This window comes from Electrophorus electricus, chromosome 16 (assembly GCF_013358815.1).
Source record: "Electrophorus electricus isolate fEleEle1 chromosome 16, fEleEle1.pri, whole genome shotgun sequence".
In the NCBI taxonomy this organism is placed as follows: domain Eukaryota; kingdom Metazoa; phylum Chordata; class Actinopteri; order Gymnotiformes; family Gymnotidae; genus Electrophorus; species Electrophorus electricus.
This window is the reverse complement of record NC_049550.1, coordinates 12,552,893-12,565,392: the sequence shown is the minus strand read 5'-3', so window position 1 is coordinate 12,565,392 and position 12,500 is coordinate 12,552,893. Positions and strand designations below refer to the sequence as shown.

The following is a 12,500-nucleotide window of genomic DNA, read 5'->3' as shown; positions in this document are numbered from 1 at the left end:
AGCTCTTCTCCAAGCTCTTTTCCCAGCTCTTCGCTCCGTCTCCTCGTCTGTTTTTTCTTTCCCTCTCTCCTTTCCGCTTTGTTTCTTTTTTCCAATCCTCTCACCTTCTTTTTTTCTCCTTCCTCCTTTTCCCCTCAACCCCCCCCCCCCCCCCCCCCCCCCCCCCCGCTCCCTTGTTTTCATTCCACTAATGTTTTTCTTGTTGTTACACCAAGGAGACGAAGGTCCAAAATTTCGACGTTGCAAAAGCTTTTATCAAACTGCACTTGGGGTCATTTCAAGTTGCAGATACAGCTGCCAGATGCTCACATTATCGCCACTTTAATTTAGCACATCAGTGTAATTTGACGCTGTTATCAATGATGGAATCCAGCTGTCCATGTCGTGCCTTTCCCGATCTGCAAAAAAAAGGACCCCTTCCCTGACAGGACAGCGTGACTCTGTCCAGAGCCCTCCACTTCCTGCTCAGAGGGCACAGCTGTTCGAGGAATCTCCATTTAACGAGGGATGAGCTCACATCCTGGTAATAATCAGGGCCGGGGGGGGGGGGGGGGTTGCTGCTAAAAACAGGGCCGCAATCAAATCTGGGCTGCTGCCAGAGTTTTGGTGTCGCACAGTCACAAACGCTGCCACTGCTTCGGTTACGAGCCGCACGCGTTACGCAAAATCAGCTCACAATGCTAACGCGGCTAACAGTGTAGGGACAGTTGCCGTAATGCAAAGTGGCTCAGTTAGCACCACTAACACATTCTCAACAGCTTTCATTCACCTTTAGCCACGTTAGCATTTTTTTTCAGTGATGTTGGAGAATACCAGACGGACTGCTCTCCACACAGAAGAGCGTTAAAACGTCGTGGGGCATTCATTTCAAGTTGCATTGCTTTGCCCAAGCTGCTGAGCTATGGAAACACAGCACTTTCATTGATTGTGCATTTGTTATAGAGGATAAAAGCCTGCTGCAATTATCAGCAATGCCTGCACAGACACCGATCTGACAACCTGCCGCATATAAAGGCGGATTCTCAACCCCAACTTAACAAATAGATTTTCTATTATGACGAACATCATCCACAACAGAGACAGAAAGAGAAAGAGAGTGAGAGCAAGAGGTTGAGGGAGTAAGAGAACGAGAGAGAGAGAGAGGGAGCTATTCTGCACCATTCACCCCTTGCACACACACCTCTCGGTGCTGTATTAGTATTCTAGAGGAGGACTCAACACTCAAGGTTACCCTCATTCTAAACTGCTAAAGATAAAAAACCTACGTTTCTCCTCATTAGCATCTGTAGGTAAAATCGGGGTAATCTTATTCACACTTATCCTTCCCGCCATGACATCGTGGTCCCCTTTTTGTATTCTTTCCCCTGGTAAAGGTTGCGACCTCATTTCCTGGGCATTTTCTCCATTAAATCTGCTTACCAATTGGAGCTTTTCGAAAAAATAAAGGCTGCTTCAAAGGCTGACTCCTAAATCCATTTTTGTTCTTGAAGTTAATCGAATGCAATAATAAAGGCAGCCAGAGTGGTGCATGTCTGTGTGACGATACCGATATCACCAGTCTGTGTCACTATACCGATATCACCAGTCTGTGTGACGATACCGATATCACCAGTCTGTATAGTAATACTGATATCTTTGGTCATTTTTGAGATCAAACAACAGTTTGATTATCCATGTACAAGATCTGTTAAAGAGATCAATTTTTATGTCAACCATGGCCGGGCTCGGTATGACCCTAAGATAAGTGTTAGGAGTGTTTCTTTACAGTGTCTGCAGGTAAGGCTTTCTGAGGTGTAAGCTCACCCATGCTCGAGTTCACGTCTCCATTCTCGGAGTCTGGGCCGTGGCTGTTACTGCCATGGTAACCACTCATTACCTCCATCTTAATCTTCTTCTTCATGGCCTCTGCTAAAGTAGCGGCTGTTAGGCCTGTTTGTGGGCCAGAGAGAGAGAGAGAGAGAGGGAGAGAGAGGGAGGGAGGGATAGGTGAAGAGAGAACAAGTAAGAATAGGACAGAATATGACAGTGGCACAGGGCATTAAACCTCTCTCTGCTGTCGTCAAATGTAATGCAGCTTATCACAACAAAACATTTCAAATATGAGATGTGACATTTTACAATTACAATATATCATTATACGTAAAGTCTTTACTGACGTCTCATCATTGATGTCTTATTTTAAAATGCAAGCTTTTCTAGAAAAAGAACCCAGCTCAAATGACCTTGCTAAGATGGAAATGAACATTCATCTTCATACTGTAATACTCAGAGAAATCAACTAAACCAAGGACACAGTTATGTAGACGGGGTAGAGAAGTCAGATGGTGCTGTTTCATGTCCCTCAAGCCTTTCCTCTACTCCTAAATGCTGCTCTACGATCCGTTTTGCTGACCTACTGGTTTTAGGAATGAGGTTGGGGAAAGAAAAAAAAAAACTGACCCAGGTTCAGTCACATGACAAGTATGACTAGAAAAGTAATATCACCTACTGCACACTGATAATTAACATTCATGTGAACAGGCATTTGTGCAGCATCAAGGGCCTTGGCTAACCTGCCCTGACTTTGTATGTGTATGAGTGTGTGCATGAGTACGTGCATGTACATGTGCGTGTGTGTGCGTGTGTGTGTGTGTGCGTGTGTGTGTGTGCGTGTGTGTGTGTGTGTGTGTGTGTGTGAGTGAGAGAGAGCGCGTCCCCTCGGCGCTATATCATAATTCAATTAGGTTTGGATTAGCATCCCTTCACTGCGCGGAGAGATGACTCTGACTACAGAGCTCCATGCTCGTCATACCCCTCTTCCTTTGCAGATCAGACCCACTCGGGTCTGCCCCCTCGCTCGCCTCGCGTCCCGAACTCATTCCTCCGCTTCCAACACCCCCTGGTTCCTTACCGCTGAAGGTACCCGCCGCGGCTTCGCAGCTCTGTGCTTTATCGAGCAGGTTCGTCGCGTCAAGTGGTGCGCAAAAAGCCTTGCGCATGAAATCTCTGGCGCCCCATTGCATTTTGGAACGGTGATCGTGTGATGCAACGCGGCACCCCGCACCCACCCGGCTCCCACTTGGCCACCGCCCTGCCAACATTCAACACATTCCAAACCTGCTCATCCGAACATGAGTATCCGCTCGCTGCGTGGGTCCAGCTCTGGGAGCCTGAGCGGCAGGCACCGGGACAGCTCGAGGAGCGCCGGCTGTGCCGCGGGAGCACTGGCGGAATGGCGACATTTGGAACCAGCAAGGTGCCAAACCTGTGTCCCACGGCGCTTTATGTGTTGTGAAGTAAAGACGTGTTTTGTGAGAAATCATCTTCCCCGACTCTCCGAGGGACCATTCAAGGGAAGTGAGTTTTATGTGTGAAACGTGCTCTCAGACAAAGAGCTTGAGTTGTGCTACTTTAGCTGGCTGGCATTTACACTAAGTGAAATTGGTTACAGTTGATATGTAAGTATGAGGTAATTGGCTGTACTTTGTGTGTGTGTGTGTGTGTGTGTGTGTGTGTGTGTGTGTGTGTGTGTCTGTGTGTGTGTGTGTGTGTGTGTGTGTGTGCTTTTCCTCTTAGTTGCTCTCCAAATGCTTTCTCAAAATGTCAAGATCAGAGCATGAAAGCCAGGGACCGTATTCAGCCAGTAGAGGACCATATCAAAGCGTTCCTCTTTCTCTCTCTTCAGGCCACTCAAAGAAAAAGAAATTGTCCTCTCTCTCTCTCTCTCTCTCTCTCTCTCTCTCTCTCTCTCTCTCTCTCTCTCTCTCTCCTTCCCTCCAAGTCCCCAGAGGCCTTTGAGTTCCCATCTCCCCAGCTGACATTGATAGTGTGACCTCTGCTGAAGATAAAAGAAAACTTGTGGCAGCCTATGCTATAGATCCACACCTCTGTCTCTCTCTCTCTCTCTCTCTCTCTCTCTCTCTCTCTCTCTCACCACTATCCTTCACCTACTCTTTCTAAACAAGTACAAATATATGGGCCCCCTCTTTCCAGGGCTCCTTTAGAAAGGAGCAGAAGAGGAAGAAAGAGCAGATTAAGAGCATTTCCCCCCACACACACACACAGAGCCAAGGGCAGCTCTTATGTCGACGTTCAGCAAACGTGCGTTCAGCTTCTCAGGCACACCGAGAGAAAAGAGCATTGTAGGCAACGGTGCGTGGAGATGCTATACTGCAGTGTTCGCGCACTAGTTCTCTGGTTTCAGGACAAACACTTCACGCGGCTTGACTGGAGAGTGTCTCTAGGCCATGTGTGATTCATTTTAATTACAATGCACCACACACGAGACGGAGAGTCCGCCGCGTCCTCTGGCGAGTGGGCTCCATCCCTGCGGAAACGACGGTCGCAGGGCTCACACAACAACGCGGCAAACATCTCTTACTCTGACTAAAGGCTCAGTCATAGCACTCTACATGAACGCAGGTTAATATGACCAATTGGCAAGGCCCCTAAGCTTGTAAGGTACCTGCCAACATTTATTGGGGACATTACCAGAATACCAGTCAAACTAACCCCAATTCAAAAGAAAAATCTACAGCAACTGGCCTAGTGTGGCTTTCATGTACTGCTGCTTGTTTTGGGCTCATTTCAGTGTGTGTGTATTGTCTGGGGAACTTCTTCACAATAAAGGCTTCTCTCTGATCACAGGATTAGACTTTGTGAAAAGAGTCCACTGCTACCTGAGTGCGAGTCCTGATTTGTTTGTGGCCACACCCAGTGCTGTGTGTTCTTCTGCACGGGGTCCGATTTCAAGTTCGTCGAGCACTCTTCCTCTCCAGCTAACACCTAGCTACAGTATTACCTTATTGTTTCCATGAGAGGTTAACGGGAAGTGACATTTAAGTAGGAAAACCATGAATGCTCCCACAGAATAGCATATAACAAACTGAATAAACTCAAAAGCACAGTAACTCTTGTCTTGACATAAAGGGTCATGGTACTACACAGTTAATTGTGTCTAATTGTTTGTGTTCTGTTCACAACTGTTCACAATTGTTCACAATCATTTTGTGATTGTGTTCTGGTGTGCTGGGAGCAAGGACCTGCTGACAAAATGGCCCTCCAGGACTGACCTTGGAGAAAATCTTAGTATTTCTGGATTATTATGGCCTGGATATTTTTAACTGTTAGAGCTAAGGTATGAACACAGCAGAGCCTGTATCTGTCTTACCTGTGTGAGACATCATTCCCGAAGACATGAGTCCCGAGACAGAGTGGGGCAAGATGTGCGGGCTCTCTGGGGACGTCACGCTCTGGGTCCTTTTGGGGGGACGGCCAGGTCTAGAGCTTCAGTGAAAACAACAACGTTAATGAACGAGTGTGATATGACACTACTGTGTTGAAGGGACAAACAGTATCCGGTTATATCAAAAGCCAGGACACAATCCACTAAAAAGCAACCCTTTGTTTGATTCCTAGGCTATGTCTTCAACAACGCACACACAGTCTCTATTGAGACTTGGACATATTCGCAGTGTACAATGAGTATCAGTGAAGGCTGTCAAGGACATCGGCTGTTCTGCCAACTCTCTCTCCCTACAGTAATTAGATCACACTGAACACTCATCTCCGTTTTCCACAATCAGCCATTTTTTTCCTCATGAATAATTTATAACCTATGCCTCGTTACCTGCTCTTCTGCATTTATGCGCAGACTTCATATGAATTGGAGTTTACATATCAACCCGCATAACGTAATTACACCTGCAATAACCAACGGATCATCTAAAACGTTAAAAATCCACACAGGGCGATGTTAAGGCGGACGTTGAACTGTTGAACTGTTCTTTAATTGAAATGCCTGACAGTTTAAGGTTGTTTAACAGATATAATGTTTCTCCTAAGCTTGTTTAGGCCAGTATTCGCCTGCTGGATGTTGCTCTTGGACGAACTGCCAAGCCGCTCACGCTGGGGGAGGTGTAAGCGCGAGCCAATCATCCCTCATAAAATATTAAACTTGCCACCGTTTGCCCTTTTGAAAATCTCCCTCTCTCAATTCCCTAATTGTTCCGTTTCTTTATCTGTCTGCCGCAGAGAGTAAATAAATGAACAAAATAACGTTTTTATCACGACGAGTGACCTTTTAAACTAGAGGGGATTATGGTGGGTTTGGCGCTCACCTCGTCTCGCTTAACAACAGGATGGAAAGCGCGTGTTTTGGTATGACAGTAGCGCAATAACATTATTTTAAAAATTGGCAGCCTGAAATGGACCACACAGACTTAGATAGGCCATCTTTTCTGGCCTCTTCAGTGTACGCCACTTTAATGTGTCTCTCACACACATATACATACACACACTTACACACACACACACACATATACATACACACACTTACACACACACACACACACACACACACACACACACACACACACACACACACACACATATACATACACACACTTACACACACACACACACATATATATATATATACATACACACACTTACACACACACACACACACACACACACACACACACACACACATACAGACCTAGATAGGCCATCTTTTCTGGCCTCTTCAGTGTACGCCACTTTAATGTGTCTCTCACACACATATACATACACACACTTACACACACACACACATATACATACACACACTTACACACACACACACACACACACACACACACACACACACACACACACACACACATATACATACACACACTTACACACACACACACACACACACACACACACACACACACACACACACACACACACACACATATACATACACACACTTACACACACACACACACACACACTTACACACACACACACACACACACACACACACACACACACACACACACAAACAGACCTAGATAGGCCATCTTCTCTGGCCTCTTCAGTGTAGGCCACTTTAATGTCTCTCTCACACACACACTCACACTCACACACACTCACACTCTCACACACACACACACACAGGGAGGGGGGAGGCTGTACCAGATATCAGCAGGTCCTTTGCATTCAGCTGCTAGCCTGTCCATGCCCCAGTGCTTGAAACTCAAACACACCCCCACACGCGCAAATATTCACACTCCGAACAAATGCTCCTTATTCTGACTCCAGAATTTGATGCTAGATAGCTGATTTTCACTAATGCTGTAATCATGAGGAGTTATTACTGTATCCGTGCTAATAAAAGCACAGACTCTCCACAGCACAGGCTGTCCTCTCTCGTCCACAGCCATGCCGAACGTCTAAGGGCATTTTTAATCATTCCTAATGGCCAGCGGTTTAATTAAACCCATACTGACCGCACCAGATTAAATGCAGGTTTAATCCCAGCCATTCAAATGCCTATCTCCGGGAAACGCACAGGCAGATCAGGAAGTATGATCAAACAGCCCACCATCAAATAAATGAAAGAATGAATGAATGAACAGACAGACAGACAGACAGAACTTTTGGTAAACAAAATGGGCAGGACTTTAAGAAATGCTCGGGAACATTAATTTGACTTGCATGGGAAACGCTGTTATTTCAGTAAACAGGGAGTGAGAGTGAGCGGGAGTGAGAGAGAGTGAGAACAAAAAATGTAACTTACCACTCAGGGTGCCTTTCAGGACATTTAATTAAAATCTAATCCCACATTCATTAAGGCTCCCATAAATTAAGCTGTCATTCATAAGATTTATGGATTCTCATTTGCATACTGCATACAATTCATCAATTACGGAGGTGTGAAAGGGGGCACAACACCCTCTGGGCTGCCCACTGACCGGCAAACAACAGAGAGAAAGAGAGAGAGTGAGTGAGAGAAAGAGAGAGACAGAGAGAGAGAGAGAGAGAGAGAGAGAGAGAGAGAGAGAGAGAGAGAGAGAACAGGAAGCTGTCAAGATCTCGCTTAATCTAATTGTGCTGGAGCTCACTGACAAATATTGTCTGCTGCTTTCCATATGCACATTTCAGTTCCGCTGCAGTTAACAGATGAAATGATTCTTCCCACCTGCACTCGGAGGCCTGGAAAGATCTGAAGATACCATGGAGCAGATCTTAACATGTGGTGCAGATCTTAACATTTGGAGCAGATCTTAACATGTGGTGCAGATCTTAACATTTGGAGCAGATCTTAAACATGTGGAGCAGATCTTAAACATGTGGAGCAGATCTTAACATGTGGTGCAGTTCTCAACATGTGGTGCAGATCTGCAGATGTGGAGCAGGACTTTAGATATTGTGATGCTGATCTTAAGATATTGTGGTGCTGATCTTGAGATATTGTAGTACTGATCATAAGATGTTGTGGTGCAGATCTTAAGATAATGTGATGTAAAAAAGCCACATATTTTCACTTTAAATGGGACATTAAGTGTTCTGAGAAAGAGAGAACGACAGAGGGAGGTAGACAAGCACACGTAAACAAACAAACAGAAAGGAAGAAAAGATAGTTCAAGGAAAGAGCTTATTAATATGCAGAGTTAATGAAGCAGTGAACAGGTGTGCATGTGGGTTTGTGTGGATGTGTGTTTGTGTCTACACACCAGCAGTTTACACTTCACTAAGACATGTCTATTCGAACCACAAACACCACCAGCAATGACATAAATCAAACATAATGGTATCAGGTTAGCCATTTTTATAGACAACCAAAGTTTACACCACACATACTCCCCACACGTACCACCCGTACAGTGATGTAGTGCCATTTCCTGTTGTTTAATCCCAAAATTCACCAGTTCACCCCCAGAGAGTGTCTGAGGGAAATGTGACTCTGCTTCATTGGAAGTCAGGACCGCTGCCAAAACTTGCGGTCTTCGAGACCAGTTCTGGGGTCCCACTGTCCTGTTCTAGCACACCTGATCCAGCTCGTGATCCATCAGGTGTGTTGGGGCCTCAGAGATAAATATACATCAGCTGCACCAGTGTCTAATGCAGAGGTTCCCCATCCCCCATAGCAATGGGGCTGAAACCCTGCCAAACACACACACACACACACACACATACAAACAAACAAAAAGCATTCCTGATTTACTCCATCTCACAGAATACTCCAAATAAATGGCTGAAGGTCCTTCAGGGCTGGCTGGGCTATCACTGGGCCTGTCCAAGTGATCACCTCTCCTGCTGGAGACTGACCTTCCTGCTAGCTCAGCGTCGAGCGAACACTCACAGATCCAATCAACTCTTTCAGCACTTCCAGGCCCTCGGAACTGACTACGCGCTGATTAACAGGAGCAGGTGTGGCTGATGAGCTTTGGGGGGTGAGCTTTACGGGAAGGTGCGTTACCAGAGGACAACTGCTCATCTGGGAAATGTGGATCAAACACAATAATGTCACATCCCACCTGACGTTACTGCATAAGGCCCATGTCTCTTAAAGCCTCTTCCCAAAATGTATCTAACTTTCCGAGTTTCTGTATCAAAAATGGACAATTGGAGGAGACCATGAATAAGAAAGAAAAAAACCAAGATAAAGATATACATGTATTTTTGGGTGGAATGCTCGTTTGAGGAAACAACAGAGGGTTTAAGCTGGGGATAGAGAGGGAAGGAGAGAACCAAACATCCTTTATTCAGGGCTCAAACAGGAAGTTCCTTTTTGACGGTCCGTAATTGGAGCCCTTATCGGGACCCTGTGTGAAAGCCTCTGCCCAAATAAGCCACTATTTACACTGCAATCTGCGGCGGACTGTGATGAAAGAAATGTAAATACTGCTGTGAACATCAGAGAGAGAGAGAGAGAGAGACAGAAAGACAGAGAGAGGGATATGGAGGGAGACAGACAGTGAGAGAGGGAGAGCAGCTAAACAGCTGTGCCTCATACACAAACATAACTTGTATATTCCCATTCTCATCTCTCACACACACACACACACACACACACACACACACACACACACACACACACACACACTACAGGAAATATCAGCAGTGGAAATAATAGTACAGCAAACATCTTACAAACAGACCTATTTTCCAAAACACACCCTACTTCTAGACAAAAGTAAAGTAGCTCGGCGTCCCCTGGGTGCCGTGCAGAGTCTGCAGAGATCTCAGTAATTCCCACAGTTTCCTCTGTCTCAGTTTTTTCTAAACAGCCCTGCCAGATTTTCTTGTAAAATATGGTTTTAAGACCAAGTTTCAAGTGCCAAACACTCACCAATGATTACTGAAATTCAAATTCACAGTGTAACATTTAATTTCAAACTACCTAACACATATAGAAATGGCTTACACATTTTTTTACATATTAAATAAATTCCATTACATGAGTTCTTGTATCTGGGTTACCTGTTAAACAGTAAAATAAACCTGCGGTGATATCAGAGGAGCCAAACCAAATTTGTTTAGCTGACCACAGAGGAGTTTTCCGGAACCCCCTATAAACAATAAACATTTAAGATGTTCCCAGGTGTTGCACGGCACATACAGTCCTAGCATGACGGGACTAAGCTGTGGTACACCAGCCTTAGTACAGTTTTACAAATGGAACCCAAATAAATAAATGGATGCCATATTTAACATCATGATGGGACAGAGTATGACTGGTTTTGACTAACTGGGTAAAAGAAGGGACAAGGGGGGGTGTTAACATAAGAACTAGAGACATGACTAGAAATTATGTAAGAAATGAAACTGACAGGACGAAACTGGAAACAACCATACAGATGACAAAAAAAAACAAACCCTTTAATGAACACTCTTTAACATAAACACTCTTTAACTAGATTCCAATCACACAAGACAGCCAGTCACCTCCCAGGTTGCACCGATCAGTTTTTTCGCCTTAAGTACATAATTCGTCCTGATATTAATCCTGGGACAGAAGGTTAATTTGGAAAATTCTATTTCTCCTCTTCAGGTCCATGCACCCGTTTAAGTGGCTGTTATTATTGTCTCTGGTTCTGGCTGTAGCCAATAGGGAGCTGACGGATCATGTTCTGTCACTGGGAGGAGGGTCTCGTACAAACACGTGACCCTTTATTGTAACAAAACGCCGAAGCATTGTGATGTGCCTGTTTCATGCCACCGCTGTATGATCGTGTTGTACGCGACGTGATCTTACATGACACACGGGACTGACATTTGGGTCATACAGTCTACGAGTGTTTCAACCGGATTTCACAGAGGAGAGCACATGGGAGTACAGTTGTATCGGTACAGTTTAGAGAGAGGGAGAGAGAGAGAGAGAGAGAGAGAGAGAGAGAGAGAGAGAGAGAGAGATATGGGGAGAGAAGAGGGAGAAAGAAATGCAGAGAGAAACAGAGAGAGCAAGAGAGAGAGCAATGTCCTGAGAATTGTGGGTAAGGCTACTTTGGCCCACTAGTACTCCCCACTGCCATCTACTGCCCAAGGGTCAACACTTCAGAGCTGCCCTACAGGTCAGAACTGCCCTACAAGACACTTCAGAACTTCCCTACAGGACAACTTCAGGACTGTCCACTCCACCTTGGCACTACTGCACGTCTCCGCTGTGTTTCCGTATGAGCTACGAATGCCAAGGTTCTGACCGTTTTAACTGAGGTTTTTATTACGGCTGCGTCTGTGAAGCCACTGGCAAAACTCTCCCGTCCTTCTCATATCTGGGACAGCAGGACGTAATCACCCGTAATTCACCCTCTTTTTTCCCGTTCTGCAAGAGACCGAACACAGTACAGTCACCTCTATATAGGACATAATCTATGCCATGTCTTTGGCTTATGTGGGTCCCAGAGACTCCTATTCATCCCTTTGTCCTTGATTCAGTGAAGGTTCACAACAAAAATAGGCATATCCACATCCTGGCATATAAATCACGGCATGTGCTCTTTCTCTCGGTCGTGTGCGCTCTCTCTCGATAGCTTTCGGCAGATATGGGGCGTGCGTGTGTGTGTGCGTGTGTGTGTGTGTGTGTGTGTGAGTGAGTGAGTGTGTGTATTTGTATGTGAGCTTTTGTGTGTGTGTGTGTGTGTGTGTTGGCGGTGTCTTTTTGTGTGAGTTATCTGCAAACAAATACTTAAGGGACCTGAAGGTTCCCTTTTGAACCCAATAAGACTGAGGACTTGAGCTAGTACAGAAACTATGTATGTCACTTTCCTCTCTCACTCCGTCTCTCCCCCTCTCGCTGTGTGTGTGCGTGGCTTTGTGGCTAGTAGCCTGTTATCTTGTTTCTCTCTCTCTCTCTCTCTCTCCCTCCCTCCCTCCATCCTTTCCTCTCCCTGTGCGTTTTATTGTCATCTTGCAGTCTGCTACATGCAGTGCATTAAAACCCAACTTCCCGTCTCCTTTTCCCACACCCCACACAGTCTGTTTACGCGCAGCTCATTACGGCCTATTCTCCCACAGAGGCATCTCTCTCTCCACACATCCACATGTCTGCCTGTCCCCCCCGCCTGACCCCAGTGACACAGCCTTTTAACAAGCACAGGGCCATTTACTTTCTTTCCCACAAACACTTAAGTGCATTCTAAACACTGCGTTACCAAGGTTACGCCCAAAACATGCCGGAGGACACGAAAACTTACTTTTGTGTGTGGGGTTTGTTTTTTTTGGTTTTTTTTTTTCTGTACCAGAAGCGC

The 12,500-nt window shown here is 45.5% G+C and overlaps 1 protein-coding gene across 3 annotated transcripts in view; it reads right to left on the bottom strand.

The window, feature by feature from the left end:
- dachc (dachshund c) overlaps positions 1-12,500 on the bottom strand; it is a 41,634-nt gene that overhangs the window by 20,866 nt on the left and 8,268 nt on the right. For all 3 annotated transcript variants that reach the window (XM_035534955.1, XM_035534954.1, XM_035534956.1), the window contains exons 2-3: positions 5,150-5,265; positions 1,804-1,929 (exon numbers count right to left, since the gene is read on the bottom strand). In XM_035534955.1, the coding sequence (XP_035390848.1) occupies positions 1,804-1,929; positions 5,150-5,265 (242 nt within the window). The remainder of the gene's footprint in view (positions 1-1,803; positions 1,930-5,149; positions 5,266-12,500) is intronic.